Source organism: Staurois parvus, unplaced genomic scaffold, assembly GCF_062004578.1.
Source record: "Staurois parvus isolate SC_StPar_1 unplaced genomic scaffold, SC_StPar_1.0 ptg000090l, whole genome shotgun sequence".
Taxonomy (NCBI): domain Eukaryota; kingdom Metazoa; phylum Chordata; class Amphibia; order Anura; family Ranidae; genus Staurois; species Staurois parvus.
The window spans coordinates 20,021,515-20,032,819 of record NW_028317886.1 but is presented as its reverse complement, the minus strand read 5'-3'; the positions used below and the strand labels follow the sequence as shown (position 1 = coordinate 20,032,819).

Sequence of the window (11,305 nt, the reverse complement as noted above, 5' to 3'; positions counted from 1 at the left end):
AGTAGAGGGGGAAGGGGGGATGTGCAAAGGTGAGCTGCAGTCAGGTGTTGCAGAGGTAAATTGAGTCAGATGAGTTGTAGACAGGGTGCATAGGTGAGCTGCGGCTGGGGGGGGGGTGCAGAGGTAAGCTGAGTTGCAGCCCACCTTTGCACCCACCAGCCACAGCTCAGCTCTGCACCCCCTGGCCACAGCTCAGCTCCCACTGGCCATAGCTCACCTCCCACTGGCCACAGCTCACCTCTGCACCCTGTCTGAAACTCACCTGTCAAGTCACCCCTGCAACACCTGACTGCAGCTCACAACTGTCATCAACTGGCCCTCTCCATAGTAACCTTCTTCCACAACTACCTGCAGCTCACCTTTGCACCCCCTGTCCACACCTGGACATTTAAAAAATGAGACCTACCCCGAAAATAAGACCTAGTGTGTTTTTTTGAGCCAATAAAAATATAAGACAGTGTCTTATTTTCGGGGAAACACGGTATATACTAGGGGGTATGAATATAGCCTTGTTGAAAGAAAGGTACAAAATATTTGCTAGATTGTGCCTAGTACCCAAACGACTAGCAAAAATGTATCCCAGCACCTCTTCCTCCTGTTTCTGGGGTTGTGGTCAGGTGGGGACAACCCTTTACATTTGGTGGACCTGTCCTAAAGTCAGGTGCTTCTGGATGCAGGTCCATTCATTAGTTTATTCTGTAACCATGGTCAGCATCGTCAAAGATGCCCGGATAGCAATGTTAAATGAACCAGTTGAAAAAATTCCTAAACACACAAATTCTGATGTATTTTATCTTTTTGCTGCAATAGCCACTGCGCAGAAAAGTGCAATAGTGGATCTCGGTTTGCTCAAACAGACGTTGACCTGGATTATGCTTCACGAAAAGATGGTGAGCGTCTTACGGGATAAACAATCTCTATTTGAAAAAATATGAAACCCCTGGCTCTCTTATTTGCAGATATCACATACTTAGAGGTGATCTCCTTGACAAGATGACGCTGGCATCCTGGACGGACACTTACTGTCTCCCTTATTCCTCATCTCTTCTTTTTCTGATTTTTCTCTTTTGAGACTTTATCCCAGCAATGGGCAAACTACAGCCCGCGGGCCGTATACGGCCTGGCGGACCTTTTAATCCGGCCCGCGGAGCGTGGCAAACATCGGCTGTCAGAATGTGTGTAGGCGGGGCAGCGTGAGGAACGTGAGGGGAGCTAGGCTCCTCTCACAGTCCGCCCTGAAGACCGGAACGGCGCGGGAACACGGCGAGAGGAACGCGCGGAGCAAAGGTAAGTGAATTGACACAGGGGGGACTTGGCTTACTACGTGGGGGAGAATAGTACTGTGGGGGACAAAATACTATATGAGGGATGAATAATATGGGGGATGAATTAATATGGGGAATGAATTACTATAGGGGGGATGAATTACTATATGGGGGATGAATTACTATATGGGGGATGAATTACTATGGGGGATGAATTACTATATGGGGGATGAATTACAATATGGGGGATGAATTACAATATGGGGGATGAATTACTATGCTTACTATGGGGGAATATTACTATACTTACTATGGATGACACATACACATCATTCATCTACTCTTGGTCCGGCCCCCGGGTCCAATATATGAACCCATTGCGGCCCTCAAGTCAAAAAGTTTGCCCACCCCTGCTTTATCCCCAAATTGCCTTTGATAATAATGCCAGGCCCTCTTCCCTGACTTCCAGACTCCCCAATTGTTTACCATATGTGGTACATCACAGTACAGAATCTGTTATATTTTGGAATTTGCATTGTTGGTAATATTACCGATGGGAATACTCTGGGTTTGTACCCCTGGATTAGTCCCTTGCTCCTATATGACTTCTGGAAAAGGGTCATAGTCGCTGGATCATGGGGTGGAAAGGCAAGTGCAGGACGGCCTGTCTCTTCCATATAGAGCCCCAGATGGTCCTCAATGAAATTCATTTGCCTTTTTTATATGCATGACTTCTTTTCCTTTTGAGTCAAGATTGTTGTGAGAGTTATTAGATGGGAGATATGGAACTATGTTTGTATCCTTTGATATTACTGTATGCCTTTACTATTCTTGATAGTCTCAACAATGTAAAAAGACATACAAGGTTATATTATCCTATCCAGTAAAACTAATATAAACAATTGAAACAAACATTACTGAACAAGTGTTGAGCTTCACCTTGTGTATTAGACTGGGAGTTGCCGGTGCAAGGCTTCAGCTGAACTCTCTCACCACCACTCTGCAACTCCAACATCTTATAGCTGGGCTTGGGGGCCCTGCTTACGAGTCCCATGGAAAAGTGAGAAATACAGTGCTCCTTCCACTTATCACAGTGAAACTACCATCAGCTCTCTCTCTAGCTGTAATCATGACTGTTTTCTCTAGATGCTCCCCCTGGTCCATCTTCAGCAGCTGTGAATGGGTTTGAGATGGCTGGGAAAGACTGTATGTCAGTGGGTGGGAAGGGCGGCTTATGTTGGCAGGTGTTAATTAAGTGGGTACAGAAGGCTGTATGACAGCGGGGTTGAAGTGGGTGCAGAGGGCTAAATGTCAGTGGAAACGAGATGGGCTAGGAGTGCTGTATAACAGCATGGGGGAATGGGTGCAAAAAACTGAATGTCTTTGGGAGTGGTGAGGTGGGCAGAGAGAGCTGTAAGTCAGCAGGAGCTTATGTGGGTGAGAAGGGGTATATATCAGTGGAAGTGAGGTGGAATGCGTCAACGTGAAGCAGGTGGGGAGGGCTAATATTCAAATGGAAACCAGAAACAGAGGCACAGTGTTTTTATTTGATGTATTGCTTTTGGTACTGGATAGGATATTTCTCTTCAGTCAGGCATGGGTAGGCTTTCCAATGTAGAACAGCAAAAGGAAGCCTCAAAGTGACTACTGTATGTCCCCGCAAAAACCTCTGAAAAATCCAGGCTGCTATAAGAAAATTTTCAAAGGGACATTCATACAAAAATTCTCAGTACATCTGATGGTCAAAAGTAATTCAAAATTGACTTTCCTTTTAACATTCGAAAAAACAAAAACAAAAAAAAAAAAAAAACCACATAAGCTTTTAGAATTTCTCTTTCAAAATTTCTCATCACTGTGGTTGAAAACGTATGTAGATTTGACCCCACTAATTAGAAAATCAAACAAATGTTCTTAAATCAGAAATAAACCCAAAACCAAAAATGTAATATACAGTATTGCAGCTTACCAATCATTAGATGTGGTGGCTGCGTTAAGTTTCTTTTGGCTTTTTCCATCTGTTTTCACCTGATTCCAGCAGTTTTTTTTTCTCTTTACCTCCATTTTCTTGATGCAGTACCCAGAAAGAACAGTAAGCTAATTGGTCCTTGATCAGGTTCTACAGAGATGAACTAATGATCCGTACTATTATATTAATGCTTATGCATTTTCATTCATTAAAAAGACAGGCTCTACTGAATCCAAATAAGTAAAATGATAAACAAATTGAAAGAAAACTGCTTCCAAAAGGAAAATCACCATTAAGCTTATATTTTGGATTATGTCTGCTTGACAGAACAACTATGTTTTTATTATAGAGAAAGCCACAATACTGGCACTGCCTCTACCACCTTCTAAGTCAGCTTACCCTACAGCAACATCGCAGCAACCATATAGCCGGTCTTCTTCTTCTGCTCAGTACAGGGAGAAGGGCTTTATATTATTCCCTATGACAAGTGATGACACCTACAGTGAAGGAAATAAGTATTTGATACCCTGCTGATTTTGAATGTGTGCCCACTCACAAAGAAATGATCAGTCTAAAAATCGAATGGTAGGTGTATTGTAACACAGACAGAATAGCAACAAAAAATTCAAAAGAAATGCATGTCTAACAAATTATGCACTGATTTGCATGTTCATAAGGGAAATAAGTATTTGATCCCCTATCATTCAGCAGGATTTCTGGCTACCAGGTGTCTTTCATACAGATAAGCTGAGATTAGAAGCAGTCTCATAAAGGGAGTGCTGCTAATCTAATTTTGTTACCCTTATAAAAGACATCTGTCCACAGGAGCTATCAAACAATCAAATTCCAAACTCTCCACCATGGCAAAGACCAAAGAGCTGTACAAGGATGTCAAGGACAAGATTGTAGACCTACACAAGGCTGGACTGGGCTACAAACCTATCGCCAAGCAGCTTGGTGAGAAGGCGACAACAGTTGGTGCAATCATTCGCAAATGGAAGAAACACAAAACAACTGTCAGTCTCCCTAGGTCGGGTGCACCATGCAAGATCTCACCTCGTGGACTGTCAATGATCATGAGAACAGTAAGGAATCATCCCAGAACTACATGCGAGGATCTTGTCAATGATCTCCAGGCAGCTGGGACCACAGTCACCAAGAAAACAATTGGTAACACACTACGCTGACAAGGATTGAAATCCTGCAGTGCCTGCAAGGTCTTTCTGCTCAAGAAAGCACATGTCCAGGCCCGTCTGAAGTTTGCCACTGAACACTTGAATGATGCAGAGGAGGACTGGTTGAAAATGTTGTGGTGAGATGAGACCAAAATCAAGCTCTTTGGCATCAAACCAACTCGCCGTGTTTGGAAGAGGAGGAATGCTGCCTATGACCACAAGAACACCATCCCAACTGTCAAACACGGTGGTGGAAACATTCTGCTTTGGGGGTGTTTTTCTGCTAAGGGGACAGGAAAACTGCACCACATCAAAGGGACGATTGAAGGGGCTATGTACCATCAAATCTTGGGTGAGAATCTTCTTCCCTCAGCCAGGGCATTGAAAAGGGGTCGTGGATGGTTGTTCCAGCATGACAATGACCCAAAACACATGGCCAAGGCAACAAAGAAGTGGCTCAAGAAGAAGCACATTAAGGTCCTGGAGTGGTCTAGCCAGTGTCCAGACCTTAATCCGATTGAAAATCTGTGGCGGGAACTGAAAGTTCGAGTTGCCAAACATCAGCCACCAAACCTTAATGACTTGGAGAGGATCTGCCAAGAGGAGTGGGCCAAAATCCCTCCTGAGATGTGTGCAAACCTGGTGGCCAACTATAGGAAACGTCTGACCTCTGTGTTTGCCAACAAGGGATTTGTCACCAAGTACTAAGTCATGTTTTGTGAAGGGGATCAACTACTTATTTCCCTCATGAACATGCAAATCAGTGCATAATTTGTTAGACATGCATTTATTTTGATTTTTTTTGTCGCTATTCTGTCCCTTAGTGTTACAATACAACTACCATTCGATTTCTAGACTGATCATTTCTTTGTGAGTGGGCAAACATTCAAAAACAGCAGGGGATCAAATACTTATTTCCTTCACTGTATACATAGTGCAATAGAAGGTGATGCCTCCCAGAAATATATAATCACTCTCCAGCTCTGAATAGCCAGGGTAGTGCAGATGGGGAGAGGTTTGCATCTTAGGTCTGTATGAATATTTGTAGAACTAAACCCTCCTGTCTTTTTCAGCTATGGAAGCTGCCTTCTTAGTCTGTGTTTGAACTGCAACTGCCATGGTACTGCAAGTGTGATCATTTATGACTCCAACCATATGATGGTTTGACAGTTTGAGAGCACAAGTAAATGTGACAGTTAGCATTCCCAGCATGCCTTAAATGTAACTGTTGTTTGAAACTGTTTAATCAATGCACTTTGTTTCACTTTAACTAGTAAGTTCTAGAAATAAAAAAAAACAACAAAAAAAGACCAACAACAAAACTTCCCAGTGCTTGCACGGACCAGCAATCGTAACCACTCTCCCTCAGTGGATAGGGTTATACTGACAATCTGCAATGAGTGGTTTTACTTACAATTCCCATATAAGCATTGGTGCTACAGACTGGATGTGAGATGTACTGCAAGGCTCAATGATGTGTGCTACACTGTCTGTCCCACCAACACTGCACAGAAATGCAGATATGAATAGATATATGTAGGACTAATGAAAATTGTGTCTTGCCAGGATTTCTCAGGTGTTTTACACAAACTATAAAGATTCCCTGATTACTTGCATTACAAATATTAAAACAAACAAAAGTTGGTTTTAGGACGGCCTTGGAGCCCAGGTACTGGTTAGGAAAAATAAACCATACATACAATTCAGATTTTGAATTACAAATTGTATTTTATTTTTTCCATTCAAACTTACTTCATCCCACACTTGAACTAATGAAAGATTGTCACTGAATGAATACAAAACGGTGAGCTGTACCAGTAAGGAGACAAATCCTGGGTCTGGAAACATAGGAAACTGGCTGCAGCCCACAGACAGATCACAAATCACAAACAAGTCTTTATGCAATACAAACTTATGAAACAATACAGTTTTTTTCACAAATATAGCTTCACAGAATTCTCCACAGCAATCTTGTAGAAAAGTAAGACTAGGCAACAACATTTTTTTTTTGTTTACATTATTACTTTAGACCTGTTCAGGTGTATTATACCAAACAGGGTTTACAAACATGATTTGGTTCTAGAACTAGCAGGAAATAGTAACCCGGATTGACTGATCTAAAAATTTTAGACAACAGAGTAAAATATGACTGTGGTCTTTAGATATACAATCTATAACATAAGAAAAACGCATGTCACCTGTTGCACATTTTAGGATGCCTTGTATGCACTGCTATATATCAACGTCAAACACAAATGTAAGGAAATACCTCTAAGAGTGATGTAACATCATCTCCACTGACTGCTTGGATTGATCTCACTACACAGTGCCAAGCGCACACAAAGGCCATAAACCAGAATTGAAAAATGAATGCCTTTCCTTGGGAAACTTTTACTAACTTACCAAATCTGAAATGCAGAGGCTGAATCATGCACTGGCTCTAGGCTGGTTAAGTTTACCTGTCATACCTGCTAGTTGCCTGGCAGTTATGGTGGTCCTATGAGTCCTTGCTAGAACTAGTATGCAGAAAGGCTGCATACTTGGTATAGGTCAGGTAACAAGCATTTTCAGAAGAGAAGGTTAGCAGTGGTAGTCTTCAAGTTTGTCTCATGACCACTTTCCATTAAAAAAAAGCTGTTATGTCAATTTCTACTCTATGGAATTACTTTAAGGGAGAATCAGAAAAATCAGAGCACAGCAAAACTAGTGGTGTCATCACAAGAAGCCAGTTTGTTAAGTATTCTTACCCGCCATCAAATAGAACAGGTAACTGAATGGTCACTGTAAGCAACATCACCATTTTAATTTTGTTTTATATATATTTTTTAATAAATGAGGCTTAGCAGTATTAAATAGAATTTTCTGCATAATAAATGGAAGTTATCTGTTCCCCAAAAGAGTGTACCCTACTTTATTTCCATCTTATTCTTCAGAAGTTTCAGTGGAGTTTGTTAAATTTAAGCTGGTCATCAAAGGCCTTCCGAGCTATTCAGCCACGATAAGCTGCCTCCAGGATAAAGACAAAGGCTGAAGGAACTGCACAAGCCCCTACTGTGCAATTTGATTGGCTGGTAACCAACAATACGTCAGACCCCAGCAGTACTAAGGCACTTGGATGCATGCCATAAGTCAACCAAAAAAAGGGCACTGCGGGAGTGTGCAGCAGGGTTTTGATGACTATCTCAACTTTAAGACAACCCTCTGAACTAAGTGAGCAGCTGAGTCCCAGGGAATGCTCCAAGGACCATTCTTTTGTATGGATGTGCTGCTACTTATGTAGAGGATCACATTGCCTGTTCACAATAATTAAATAATAATTTTATCACAAGATTTCTAATGTTTTCCTAAAACTGCTTGGGCACCCAAATGCAAAAATTTACTTTATAATGTATCAATCCCATTAAATGATTATAAACTATAGTTATTACAAGTCACTTGACAATATTTCAGCGCTTTGATATTACAATCATTAGAAAACAAAGAGAAAAGTACTGTAGAATGGCATAAAATATAAGAAAGGTAGCAGTTTAAAATGCCCTTGAAAAAAACCCTCATCCGCTTAGTTAAAATCAAGATCAGAAAAATGCTAAACCGGGCTGGCAATACAGCCAGCTGGTATTATTCAGTCACCATTTGAAACTTGTTTCCCAAATACACAGATGAAAATAAACTTCTCCTTAGGACTAAAAATATATATTTATTTATATATATTTATTTTACTACAGAACCCCAGCAGCCTTTACGCTTCTGCTTGTTTCTGATCACCACAAAAAAAGCAAGGTCTACAAAAATAGCAATTAACTCTAAAAATAGTTTGCGGATTTGAATTTCATTGAAATTACATTCAGATGTAATAGAGCCATTTATAAGGACCTATGCAGTGGCAGATGGCTGTGACAGCCTGCAGGAAGGGAGATGTATCAGTGCATCAATTCATTATCTTCCCTGGTATCAGTATCTTGTCTGATATTCATGGTGCCAGCGGTTAAAGTCATTGTAGAATAGTACAATGCTTCCAGATGCCATGCCAGTGATAATGCACCTAAAATAGATTGAAATCACAAGGTGTTTAAACAGAATAGAACATTTTAAGAAATCATATCTGAGCAGATAAAAATAATAACTGGCTATTGTTATCAGTGTCAAAACCCTCCAAGTTTAAAATACCATTCTGCATTACCATTAAATAGAACTATTAGACTACAACATACCGTATTTTTCGCTCCATAAGATGCACTTTTTCCCCCCCAAAAATGGGGGAAAATGTCTGTGCGTCTTATGGAGCGAATATGGAGCGGCCGGCCCGGTATTCCCCCCGTCGTCGTCGCCACCGTGTTAGAATACTGGGTCGGCCGCTCGGCTCTACTGTGCAGAATAACCTGCTCCTCTTTCCAGTGATGTCCTGCATTCACCAGCCGTCTTCTCTCCCTGCCGCCGGCATCTTCAATGTGGGTACCCAGTTGTGACAGCTTGAGGCCTCACAGTCAGGTGCCCACTGCGCATGCGCGAGAAGCGCTGCGCTTTGTGAATGGCCCCATAGTCTTCTGGGACCTGTCACATGTCCCACAAGACTACGGGGAGGGAGGGGGGTGGGAGGACAATTCCACGAAAGTGGAAGCAGGTACCTGTCAAATTCGGGTACCCGCCCCCTCCGTTCCTCAAAGGTCCGCAGTCTCTGGTCATCTCCTGTACTGTGTCCGCAGTCTCTGGTCATCTCCTGTAGTATGTCCGCAGTCTCTGGTCATCTCCTGTACTGTGTCCGCAGTCTCTGGTCATCTCCTGTAGTGTGTCCGCAGTCCCTGGTCATCTTCTGTAGTGTGTCCGCAGTCCCTGGTCATCTCCTGTACTGTGCCCGCAGTCCCTGGTCATCTCCTGTACTGTGCCCGCAGTCCCTGGTCATCTCCTGTGTTGTGCCCGCAGTCCCTGGTCATCTCCTGTACTGTGCCCGCAGTCCCTGGTCATCTCCTGTAATGTGTCCGCAGTCCCTGGTCATCTCCTGTACTGTGTCCGCAGTCCCTAGTCATCTCCTGTACTGTGTCCGCAGTCCCTAGTCATCTCCTGTACTATGTCCGCAGTCCCTGGTCATCTCCTGTACTATGTCCGCAGTCCCTGGTCATCTCCTGTACTGTGTCTGCAGTCCCTGGTCATCTCCTGTACTGTGTCCGCAGTCTCTGGTCATCTCCTGTACTGTGTCCGCAGTCTCTGGTCATCTCCTGTACTGTGTCCGCAGTCTCTGGTCATCTCTTGTACTATGCCCGCAGTCTCTGGACATCTCCTGTACTATGTCCGCAGTCTCTGGTCATCTCCTGTACTGTGTCCGCAGTCTCTGGTCATCTCCTGTAGTATGTCCGCAGTCTCTGGTCATTTCCTGTAATATGTCCGCAGTCTCTGGTCATTTCCTGTAATATGTCCGCAGTCTCTGGTCATCTCCTGTAATATGTCCGCAGTCTCTGGTCATCTCCTGTACTGTGTCCGCAATCTCTGGTCATCTCTTGTACTATGCCCACAGTCTCTGGACATCTCCTGTACTATGCCCGCAGTCTCTGGTCATCTCCTGTACTATGTCCGCAGTCCATTGGTTCAGAATATTTTTTTATTGTTTTCCTCCTCTAAAATCTAGGTGTGTCTTATGGTCAGGTGCATTTTATGGAGCGAAAAATAAAATAATTTACTCTTCTAATTTGTTTATGAACACATTACATAATTTTATTTTCTGTGGCATAGATCTCAGGAAAGGATATGAGAGCCCACTGTATATTAAGTAAGCTTATAAGAGCAAATGTTTCAATAACAAAGTAAAAAGGTTCTTAAACAGGCTATATACCGAACAAAAATCACTGTAACTCTCTGTTGGAATACAGTGCTCATGCATTTTGTGCAACAACTACATCAGTATTCAGTAGAGATATAATCTTCAACCAGTAGATGGCAGTGTTTATAAGTTTGTAGCTGCATCTATGATATACTTTTCTTTGAATAAAGTTTCCTGGTTGCAGTGAAGCAAGCAGAAATGCACGTGGGCTGTACCCTGTCTGTTTTGTAGGGCTATATACCGAATCTCTAACACACTGCCAGGTGATGACACCAGCCTTTGAATCATCAATATAATCTACATGTTTGGTGCCATTCTCTATGTAATAAAAAAAAGAAAAAAAGGACAATCACATGTGTTATTTTTACCTTTGGTCATAGGACATGGCCATGGATCGGATGCCTGCATCACAGCCAGGATAGGCAAATAGTTGCTTCATGTCACATACTTGCCATACCATGACAACTCCACTGTCCCCTCCTGTGAGAAGGTACTGCCCATCCCGACTTAAGAGGATTGCCTAGAAGATGTAACAAAACTGCTTTAGCCAGGGAAATGCAAATTAACACACACACGTAAGTGATTATTAAACACAGCTATACCATTAACCACTTGCCCTCTGGAAGATTTACTCCCCTTTATGACCAGGCCATTTTTTGCTATGCGGCGCTGTGATACTTTAACCGATAATTGACAATGCACACAAATTAAATTTAAATCATTTAAAAATTTTTTTAAAAAATATGTATATACATACAGTATCTCACATAAGTGAGTACACCACTCACGTTTTTTAAAATATTTTATTATATCTTTTCATGTGAGAACACTGAAGAAATGACACTTTGCTACAATGTAAAGTAGTGAGTGTACAGCTTGTATAACAGTGTAAATTTGCTGTCCCCTCAAAATAATTCAACACACAGCCATTAATGTCTAAACCGCTGGCAACAAAAGTGAGTACACCCCTAAGTGAAAATGTCCAAATTGGGCCCAATTAGCCATTTTCCCTCCCCGCTGTCATGTGACTCGTTATTGTTACAAGGTCTCAGGTGTGAATGGGGAGCAGATGTGTTAAATTTGGTGT

At 42.3% G+C, this 11,305-nt stretch overlaps 1 protein-coding gene across 2 annotated transcripts in view; it reads right to left on the bottom strand.

Moving 5' to 3' along the window:
• Positions 1 to 6,114: 6,114 nt before the first annotated feature.
• LRBA (LPS responsive beige-like anchor protein) overlaps positions 6,115 to 11,305 on the bottom strand; it is a 970,380-nt gene continuing 965,189 nt past the window's right edge. For both annotated transcript variants that reach the window (XM_089670467.1, XM_089670468.1), the window contains exons 55-56: positions 10,587 to 10,738; positions 6,115 to 8,448 (exon numbers count right to left, since the gene is read on the bottom strand). In XM_089670467.1, coding sequence (XP_089526593.1) covers positions 8,358 to 8,448; positions 10,587 to 10,738 — 243 coding nt within the window. In that variant the 3' untranslated portion in view covers positions 6,115 to 8,357. The remainder of the gene's footprint in view (positions 8,449 to 10,586; positions 10,739 to 11,305) is intronic.